The 11452-nt window shown below is 40.6% G+C and overlaps 1 protein-coding gene across 1 annotated transcript in view; it reads left to right on the forward strand.

Moving 5' to 3' along the window:
• sult4a1 (sulfotransferase family 4A, member 1) overlaps positions 1-11452 on the forward strand; it is a 31599-nt gene that overhangs the window by 16691 nt on the left and 3456 nt on the right. The window contains exons 3-6 of the mRNA XM_075471983.1: positions 87-167; positions 1668-1794; positions 1903-1997; positions 5477-5615. Coding sequence (XP_075328098.1) covers positions 87-167; positions 1668-1794; positions 1903-1997; positions 5477-5615 — 442 coding nt within the window. The remainder of the gene's footprint in view (positions 1-86; positions 168-1667; positions 1795-1902; positions 1998-5476; positions 5616-11452) is intronic.

An 11452-nucleotide genomic window follows, 5' to 3' on the forward strand; every position in this document is an offset into this window, starting at 1 on the left:
CCAGTAGAAGGTTGTTCATTCAGTATTAGTTCAGGATTAGTCAGAGTTTGGTGTAATGTAGACTGACTTCATTTGTGCTTCAACAGGAGCTGACGTCACCTCGCTTGATAAAAAGCCACCTTCCCTACCGATTTCTCCCCACAGCCATGCACAATGGAGAAGCCAAGGTCAGTGCTCTGTGTCTGGTATGATATTTAAAATGGAATTGGAATGATCATGGCATGGTCATTCAATTCTTAGTCTTGATTACCACTACAATAGCTTTGCACAAAATGTAAGTCCAAATAGTTTGTAATAAGTTCAGAACGAAGGAGAGCTTTTTCTTGCGGGGAGTTTCTTCCTGAGAATGGAAGGTTCCGCTTTTCTTTTGAATGGTTGTATACCTGGAGGTTTGCCAAGGGCGCAGGGAAGGGTGACTTGTGAAAGCGCACAATTACAGTTGCTAGCCAGGAAGCTACAACAGCTTAGCTTCAGTCTCCCTACATGGGGAGTTTTTGGGGCTTAGTTTACTAAACTATTGTCTGTAGAGTGTAGTAAGCAAATCTATACTTTTTTTTAAACTCTTTCACACTGGCACTCTAGCTAATAAAAACAAACTTCATCCACTGATGAAAGATTGCTGGCTCTTTGGGGAAGATGAAATGGGTCAACGTCCCCAACAACCAAAAACACATTTTCTTGTAGATATCTCTGAAAGCCATAGTTCGCCTCTTTTGACATAAAGCTGTATGACATCCCATATTAGCAATATCATTTATGAACATCGACTTACCCCCTGCTGCGTCCTGTGAGCCGAGTTCCAGCCTCGTTTTGGCGCTGACGAAGGTAGTCCGGCTAGTTGGCTGGGGCTAAACAAATGAAGCGTCTTGCTTCTCAAAACAATATGCGTTCAAAAGAGTAATACATTTGCATCACAAAATCGTTGTGCATGATTAAAGTCAGACCTCACATCGCTTGGCGCTATTTTTAACTCCCTTCATATGAATGCGTCCAATGCAGACCGAAGAGCAGACCGAGCAGTCCCCTGCTTCCGAGCAGTAAACACCGTAACAGGTGTGGCTATCGCTAGGTGGCTGTACGCATTGATATGAAGGGAGGCAAAAATAGCGCCAAGCGATTGTGAAGTCTGACTTTTTCTGGAGGTACGATTTTGTGATGCAAATGTATCATTCATGTCAAAAGAGGCGAACTATCCCTTGAAGCAAAAACAAAGTACAGTGCTCTAAAAAGTACTGGAAGTGCACATTTCTAAAATGCTTGTGGTGGATAAAATGCAGGCTCTAGCTCCCATGGGTGCACACTGGATGGAGAATTTCATCACAAAAGGAAATCAACTGTGATGTGTATGTGACAGGGGTGTAGAAAAAAGGAACACGAGGGAGACTTTGAAACTATCGAGATAAAACAAACTCCTTCTACATAAAACTACCTACTTCACTTGACAGAAAGCATGAATAAGTACGTCATGGGACATTTAAAAGCCTTGGCTCGGGACTTTGCAATGACAAACAATTTGGGTTTATATAAGTAGTGTCACTTTTGTCACTCAGTGGTGGTGCTAACTTTCCACTTTCCACCTCAGTACAACAAAGAAATCCAAAAGGACTGAACAGCACAAAGCTGTTTAGCTACCAACTACATTGAATTTTGTTGTGACTTTTCTCCAGGTGATCTACATGGCCAGGAACCCGAAGGACCTGGTGGTCTCTTATTACCAGTTCCATCGCTCTCTAAGGACCATGAGCTATCGAGGAACCTTTCAAGAGTTCTGCCGACGCTTCATGCATGACAAATGTAAGTTTATCATTTATTGGAAGGCTAAGGCTTCACTTCATATAACTGAAATGCCATTTTGTCCTGTCCAGCTCTCTTGTTGAGTGCTTTCCTTCCTTTTTTACACAGTGGGATATGGTTCCTGGTTTGAACATGTTCAGGAATTTTGGGAACATCGTATGGACACTAATGTCCTCTTCTTGAAATATGAAGACATGTACAAGGTAATATCTCAGTCTGCTGTGATGTTTTTTTTTTTTTTTTTGCATGTTGATAGTGTCCCTTTTTTTGTAGCATTGATAAGAAGAAATTTTTATTTTTTATTGCTTATATAATGATCTGGACAATATGAAACTTCAAACTCTTATCCTAATAGTATGGTTAATGGTTAATCCCACAGATTGTTTTGGGTAATAAAAGTTTAATACTTTTTAAGGTATATTTATGTTAGGCATACTCTACATTTAAAGCACAGCCTAAAACCTGCTTGTTCACACTTGGTTAATTTGGTTAATTACTGTCTCTGCATGGTGTGGTGTGTAATTTTAGTTCAGTTTGCTACATGTTCTTGTACTTCAGTTTTTTATTGGGGTTTTATATATATATAGTCTTTTTTATTTTGTCTTTAGGTTTTTTTAAATGTACATTTATGAACTTTATTTCAATGTAAAGCACATTAAATTGACATGTAATGAAAAATTATTTGTACTGTTGCCTTTTCCATTGCCAACACCTATCTGGAGAACTGGTGACAGGAGATTAACCTCATGACATTTATGTCAGAAAAATTAAAAAAATGTATGGTGCAGGATAGCCTGGGAATTCCCATGATGCTTTGCGCGCGATTTCATTCACACTGCAAAGTCAGCCTGGAAACCACCGCCCTTATTTTTGCCTGAGTTAGGGAACCAATCACAGAACGGGGGGGGCAGCAAGACGATGACGACGTCTATGCGTGACACCGAAGCTTGTAGACTGTTTATCCTCTCAGATAAACTCTGTGTTTTTTTGGATAAAAATAGGTCTGCAGAGTGACCGTATATGCCTTCTACCCTCATATTAACTTTGCACAAACGACAATAATCGTTAAACGCCATCGTCTTCTCATCCACAGTAAAGCGTCTTCTTCTTCCTTGTCGAATTTCTGTCGCTCTACATACGTCATCCGGTATAAGTGATACAATTGGCTATGAATCGCACGCAAAGCAGCATGGGAAGAACCAGACGCCATTTGATAGACATTCGTAGCGCCCAATAAACGGCTCTAGGCATTCGTAAACCACGCCTCAAATACGAGAAAATGCACACCTAGTTCCCAGACCACCATCTCATTGAGATTCATCCATGTTGGACAAATGGAAGCGGGAATCTAACCATTAAACAATATATTAAACTTTATGTGTCTCTTTTGGAGGCTAAGAGTTTAAGAGATACAAACTCCAAATTTACTTTCAAAAGTTAATTTAACTTAAATATATTCTTTAGAGATGATATTGGACAACATGGATATTGTGATCGCAAGAGAATGTTTTATATGATGGTGTTGCGAGAAAATTACAAAAAAAATTGAGTTACATTTAATCTAATCCTTACACTTTTACAATATATCTTTGTCCACATGCCTTGTCTTTTCTGAAACTCTCCATAATATGTCAAATCAATATTCACTCTTTACTTTGCTAAAGGTCATTCTTTAGATGATATTGATCTATGTGTTTTACAAGGTTTGGACTCTTTTGAGAGGCTGTACCTTTCTATGTTTTGGGGGTTATTTATTGTCTATATGCAACAATTGCAATACGTGATGCAAATACAGGAGCTGATTCACTGTATTTGAGACATTATACATGATATATAGACATGCAGTCTATTGCATTTTCTTTCATAGCCATTCAAATGGCTATGAAAGAAAATGTCACATGACACTGAGTCATTCCTAAGCCAACGAAGAGATACAGTGTTTACAGGAGCTCATGGGTCTGCCCAGGGGCCCGGTGGGTCTGAAACACCTTTCCAGGGACTCTTCCATAATGCATCCTAACCACATACCCGAACCACCATAATTGGCTCTGATCGATTCAATTAAATTCAGTTTTATTTATATAGCGCCAAATTACAACAAGTGTCATCTCAAGGCACTTCAACAATACCGTCCAATTCAAGCCAATTGGAGTTAAATAATTAATCTGTCGGTCGGGTTGTGGTGGGGCTGGAGCCTATCCCAGCTGTCATCGGGTGAGAAGCAAGGTACACCCTGGACAGGTCGCCAGTCCATCATAGAGCTACCAAGGGCTACACAGAGACAAACCAGACACACAACCACACTCACTGCTATGTACAATTTTAGAGAAACCAATTCACCTAACATGCATGTTTTTGGACAGTGAGAGGAAGCCGGAGTACCCAGAGAGAACCCACACATACACAGGGAGAACATGCAAACTCCACACAGAAAGGCCCCAGCTGGGAGTTGAACCTAGAACCCTCTTGCTGTGAGGTGACGGTGCTAGCCACCACACCACCACCGTGCAGCCTCCAATCAAATACAATTAATTAATTTTTTAAAAAGTTCAATTTTGATGCAGAGGAGAAGTTACTCTACTCTGAGCCCCTCATGGATGACCGCGCTCCTCGCCTTCTTCCCTAAGGGTGAGCCTAGCCACCCTTTGGAGGAAAGTCATTTTTGCCACTTGTGTTCGCAGTCTCATTCTTTCAGTTACTATCCACAGCTCCTCACCATAGGTGAGGGTTGAAACAAAGATTGACTGGTAAATCAACAGCTTCTCCTTCTGACACAGCTCTCTCTTAACCATGACAGAGCAGTACAACATCCACATCACTACAGACACTGCCCCCTGTCCATCTCCCACACCTTTCTACTCTCACTTGTGAACAAGACCCAGAGGGCCTTAAACTTCCCCATGTGAGACAGTGACTCTACTCTAACCTGGAGTGGGCACCCTTTTCCAACTGAGGACCATGGCATCAAATTTGGAGATGCTAAAAATCATCCTGGTTGCCTCATATTTGGCTGCAAACCGCTCCTGTGCCTGCTGGCAGTCTTTGATCAATGAAGCCAACACGACCACATAATATACAATCCTAAGCTGACCAAACAGGAAACCATCTGGCCCTTGGCTGCGCCTAAAAAGTATCTCCATAAAATTTATGAACAGAATCAGTGAAAAACGGCAGCCCTGGGTGAGTCCAACATGCACCGGAAATGCGACTGACAAACTGCCAGCAATGCAAACCAACAGGGGGATTCAACGTTTCCTGCCTCTCTTGGAAAGTTGGAGTAGCTCTGCTGGAGATGGGAGTTTTTGGATCTCCTGGACTGGGCCCTCAGCCAAACATTCCTAACACACCTGAACTAAACTATTAATATTGATGTTGTTATATTTGCATGGTTTATTTGGTCTTGGTCTAATTTCAGATGTAAGCTATCATATGCTATGTTTACACATTTGGCAGACACTTTTATCCAAAGCAACTTACAGGTAGGCAGGTAGGGTAAGGGGGTCTTTGCCTAAGGACCCCTACTGGAGGTAGTATCTTTCATGCAGGGGATTTGAACCCAGGTCACCTACACGAAAGGTGGCAATCTTACCACTACATTATCCAGTCCCATGCATGTTGGTGATTATTGCTTTTGAAGATTTCACAGATTATTTACTTTTACTTTTCTTTCACTTTTCTCTAGGACCTTGGGTCAATGGTGGAACAGTTAGCCAGGTTCTTGGGTGTCAACTGTGACAAAGCTCAGAGGGAGAGCATGGTGGAGAGCTGCCATCAGCTGATCGAGCAGTGTTGCAGCTCAGAGGCACTGTCCATCTGCAGGGGTGAGTGGAAGGGGAAACAAAGGAAGACATGAATATCTATGCACGGACTGCTCCCAACAAATCCAACTATGGATGAAAAGGTCTTTGTTTATATCAGTTCCACTGAAATATGTCTTTAAGTGAATGTGACATGATCATTTTCAGTCATTTAATTCTTGATCTTGGTTACATCTAGATTAGCTTTGTACACTTTGTAACTGTACACTTCCGTTGGGGGAAACCTCTTCCTGAGAATTAGAAGATCTGGCATAAGTGTCTTCTGATTGGGCAAACTCCTGGAGGTTTACCAAGAGGACGGGGATGGGGGTGACCGTGATTTGTGGAATGCAGACGACTCAGGCGACTGACCAGGAAACTGCGACAGCACATGAACAAGAAAAGACTTTGAGAAACATACTACCTTTTCAATCATGACAACACATGAGATCCTGCTGAACATGGTCCAGCCAGAATTGGATTTTGAATATCAAAGTTAGCAGCAAGACGAATCGTATTAAAGTTTATAGCGGGAGGCTCCCTCCAAAACCAGCATTGTAATTGGTATTGTTAATAAAACTATCGTCCGTAAAGTATGGTAAATTAATTCAAACCTTTTCCAGACTGTGTTGCTGGCCATGAAAAACAAACCACCAGTTCAAGATTGCTGAGTGTGAACTTGGGTGAAAACTCAAACCCCTCAAACTAACATTGCCTCCCCACCTAGTTTAGCTGAAGCCAGTATGATGTAGATCCCATTAGATCCCATGGCTGTATGGGAAAATGCACAAAATGCAGCATCTGGAAATGGCAAAAATATCAAATTGTTGAACTTCTTGTTAGAGAGGACTTTTTGTAGCTCTTATTGTATTTCAGAAATTTCCAATAAAACTTGGGCATCAATTATGTCATTTAAACCGGTAAACGCAAACATTATGAAGCTATTCCACCAGTCATGCCAAAAGTACTTAAGCTCTAAATATAGATATAGACAGTTACTCAATTGATCTGAGAGAGAAATAGTGTAGCAGTGTAGTTGTTAGCAGCAGATGCTAGTTAACAACGCTTTGTGATCAACTATAGTGAAACAAGCCATAGATGTACACTGCAGAACTCATAGTAATGCGTGAGTACCATATATTACTGCACTTAAACATTTTGTAAACAATTGTACTTGGAGACCTACATCTTTTCAAAAACATGCAAATATGGTTGTTGGAGCCATTTTCTATATTTTCTATTTTCCTAACTTTATGGTGATATTTAGTTATTTAGATTTATGTCTGCTTATTGATAATTATTAATTTAGCAATATCTAGTAAATGTACAATGCATTTGGGAGCGGCACTGGTGCTTGGGCTATAGTGGGCTCTGATTGGTTGCTCCTCCCTAGTCTCGCCTATCTAACCGGAGCACAGGTGGCTCAGTAATGAATTGGATTTCTGATGGTGGGTGTAGGAAGGGAAACAGTTTTTTGACCGTGTAGGTGTCGTGTAACCATGCTGAACAGTGTTAATTTCGTATACTTAGTTATTTGCTTAGTTTGAGAAGAAAACAAGAAGATCTGTAACGTAAAGAGACCCGAAAGAAAATAAATTCGAGCACTGAGAAATAAGAACGCGCGTCAGAACTTAACTGGATACTCCCGTCAAAGCGACTCCAGCTGAGGCAGCCAGGAGGCCGCTACAATGGTAATGTTAACACACCAAGAGTGGGACACAACGTTCAGTGTAGTAAAGAGAGTGAGAAGAGAACCTGTGTCGTGTTGAAAACATACCTTAAACCCACACAGCTGCAGGTTGTCTGAATTACAGAATGTAACTGCTCAACCAGAAAGCATTGAATTAACAAAGTAATGGTGCCACATATAACTACTTCTTAGAAGTTGGTGTAAGTCATCTTCCTTTCCTAGACCATTAACTACTGCTAAACAAAAAAATAAACAGATAAAATAGTCATTAGCTAGCTTTTGCTGGAACATTACCCTTAAATATACTTTATCCACTGGGTTCGTATATCCCCCGAGGCTAGTGGTAGATGTTAGATGCATTTTCCTTCAGTACAGCTGACAACAGAACATTTCCAAACAAAGCTGGCTTCGTCTATTCGGGTGAATGCAAGTGGGTTGGACTCAGAGGTTGAGGCTTAGCAGAGGAGGTGGACGAAACTTAAAGGTAGGGTAGGAGATCCTGGATTTTGAGTCCAGCGAAGCTGCATTTTGAAAATACACAGGTAAAAAGTCCCAACCCTTTTCTTCACTTTCCCCCCCGAAGGCAGGCCTCTAGAGTACATGAACGCGCACGAGCACGAAGGTGCACGAGTGCTGTTCTGACAGCAAGCATCGATCGTTGCCGTATTTAGTTTATGCTAACTATACGTTTAATAATGCTAGGTGCTAGCCAAGCTGGCTCTAGTTTAGCATCCTGCCAAGCTTCTGGACGCGTAATTCGTTCACGGAGCAGGGTACGCGCACAGGAGGAAGGAGGGGGAGGGAGGAGCAGATTGCAGTTTGATAGACGGCATCAGAATCCAATCATTGTTAACGGTCCGTTCAGTATGATTGGATAGTGTTTTTCCTAGATTGTACGTTCTAGAGGCCACTAAAACTTTTCATATTTGTGTGTGTCAAATCTTTTAATTAATTGGTTGCAATGAGGGTGTGAAGAGTATTTCAAGCAATATGTAAAAAAATGTTCCAGAAAAAGATCCCCTACCCCACCTTTAATGTGTGACATTTTTAAAACATGCCAGGGTTGTGATTTTGGGGAGTTTTACATTTGATGGTGACTTCAGACAGCTTATCTGCCTCAACAAAGAGTAAGAGTCTAAATGTTTTTTCTGCCCAAGTGAAGATGAAAATACAGGAAGAACTATTAATATGAATGTTCTGTCACAGCTAGGTGCCTAGCCGACTCACAAACAGGAACCAAGAGTAGACGCAGACACAGATTGTTGGAGTTAAAACTGATTTTATTTACAGAGAGGATGATGTTTTAAGTCAAGGGAGGATCTGGGTGGTAAACATATGTAAACATACCCAATGGCCACCCACAACTCCTCCTTTGAAATAATACCATAGAGTTTATTAAAGTTAGCACAATGATTATATCAGTGGTACCTTTATGCTAGCACCATGTACAAAATACACAAGCAATTGGAGATAGAAGACAACTCAATACAATGCACTTTCAGTACAAAAGGATTCCCTATGCCTTGCCGTGTGCCCAATTCTTTAATTAACGCATTGCGTTGTGATGTCAAATAAACCGCCAAAAAGGCTGGATGGCAACTTGCTGTTAAATTAGCATAGTGTTTGATTTAGCAAACAAAATGGACAAATTTGTCACAAAAATATCCACCAACCCGTCACCGTCTTCCAGTGAGAACTCTACGACTGTCAACAACTGAGGACAGTAGCAGTGCAGACGTTAGGCAGAAAAAAATTCCCTTTCTCTTTCCACTCTTGTTGATTCTGGTGCCGAAGCAAATTTTATTGATGAGGAGCTAGCTGTTAAATCTGGTCTTCCCATCTTTCCCCTTGAGCATTTTTCAGACATTCAGCCTTTCAGTGCCATGTAACCCCACTGACAGACTCAGGGGATCCTTGAATTTTACACCGCTTGGATTAATCTTGGAAAACTCACTAGAACCTATTACCAGAAATAACCAACCTCTCCCTTTCTCCAGAGACTCATACTTCATGTCTGGATCGGACCTCAAACCCTCTGTCAACCTTACTCCTCACAGTTCAGAATAAATCATTTTGACTTATTCCTGCCTCCTTTGATGTCAGCTTCAGTGTCCGCACTGAATTGGTTTTACAAACCATAACAGTCAGATCCCAGTTTCAGTTAACTCAGAGACAGTTCTGGATGCACCTGCAGCTCCGACACCTGCTGCTTGGATCCACACCTGTCCCCACTATAAACTTCCTTACACAAATATTAAAGGTCTTTGGTAAAGGACAGGAAGCTTCAAACTATTACTCAATGCTTTCAAAAAGCTCAGTAAGGGTCCCTCAGCTCTTAAATTAACAGACCTCAATACATTACCTTGACAGAGCACGAATGGTTCAGGATTCTTAGAAACATTAAAAAATAATGTCAAGAGAGCTTATTAAACACGTTTCATTTGATCTTCTTCCCCTGAACAACAGAAGGAACAACTGACTTTGTGTACACTGACCTTTAGTGAAATAAGTTCATGTTTAATGTAGGACACTGAAGCTCTTTCTTTAGGATTTGGACAATTTAAACACAAACACAGGCTGTCCAAGAATGTCAAAGTTAGCCCGTTAAGCGTCTTAATAGCAAGGTTCACCACCTTCAGAAAGCTTTCTTTGTTGTTTAGAACATCTTGGCTATTGGTATATAGTTGCTTTTAAATGGTATACTGATTTGTTAGAATAGAATAGAATAGAAAATAGAATAGAAATAGAATAGAGTAGAAATAGAATAGAATAGAATAGAATAGAATAGAATAGAATAGAAAAATACTTTATTTATCCCCCAATGGGGGAAATTCAAATTTGTCAAGTAGCTCAACATTTTTTTAAATATTTACAATGATTGAATTAACAACAATAAATCAACAATAATAATACTACTACTAACTAAATAATAATAAATGACTAAATGGCAAAATAAACAAATAAATAAAAATCAATCAATCAATTTGAGAAGAAAAATACCATTAAACAACGTAGGTACAATAGGATATTTTAGCTCCAGTCTTAAATAATGGATCTCATATCAGACAAGGTTATAGACCTCTTGTCAGACATAGCTGTCGTCTCATTACTCTATTTTCAGTCAACTGTAGTAGTAGACAGATTCAGAGGCCTGGACTCAGTCAACTTTTCAAACCGAGTTGAGATGATTATAGCACCATTCTGTGGCTAAATGTCACATGTGCACCAGTGATAAAGGATAAAGGAATTCAACCTGTTGACTTTTTAAAATTGTCCATGCCACTTACATTTGTTTCCTACTTCCATTTATATATTTCCTTTGTTAAATTTCATGTTGCTATTTCTATTTAACTTGTGATTTCTGTCTGCTTTCTTGGTAATTAATCAATTCGTCATTTAGTGCATTAAAGTCCTGTTTGCTATAGATTTTACCGAGCTGGCCGTATCATCTGTGTCATACATGCTATAGCAGTTGAGTGGAGTAACTATGGGGGTAAATCCCTATCTTTAATCAAGAGCATATGTCTTAGATTCAATGGAAGGATTCCTTGTTTTCATGCTAAGATTTTGCTCTGCTCACTCTTTAAAGTCTGTCCTCATACTCAAAACCTCTACCTCTTCCACTCAGATTGTGTCTGTGCTCTGGGGATTTTTCTCTGTGCAGATTTTTAGCCATGCCTGTTTCACGGTGTTTACTGCTCGGTCTGCACGGTCTACACCTTGAAACAGACGCGGCGGGCGGCAGCACGCAGTGATACGAAGGGAGAGAAAATAGCGGCTAGCGATTGTGAGGCCTGACTTTTTCCTGGAGAACGATTTTGTGATGCGAATGTATTACTCTTTTGAACGCATATTATTTTGAGAAGCAAAACACTTTGTTTTTGTAACCCCAGCCAACTAGCCGGACTACTTTCGTCAACGCCAAAACGAGGCTGGAACTCGGCTCACAGGATTCGATAGAGTAGGGGGTAAGTCAATGTTCATAAACGATATTGCTAATATCCCAGATAGCAAAACTCTTTTGGCCCATATCCGGCCCACACCTGACATGTTCATCCACATACAGCATGGAATGATGGAACTTGGGCGGTCCACTCACGTTTGCCAAAAGTGGGCCACAACCAAGCCATCAGAATGCCAGACGTCAACCAAAACATACCAAATAAACCAG

Source organism: Odontesthes bonariensis, chromosome 8 (assembly GCF_027942865.1).
Source record: "Odontesthes bonariensis isolate fOdoBon6 chromosome 8, fOdoBon6.hap1, whole genome shotgun sequence".
In the NCBI taxonomy this organism is placed as follows: Eukaryota; Metazoa; Chordata; class Actinopteri; order Atheriniformes; family Atherinopsidae; genus Odontesthes; species Odontesthes bonariensis.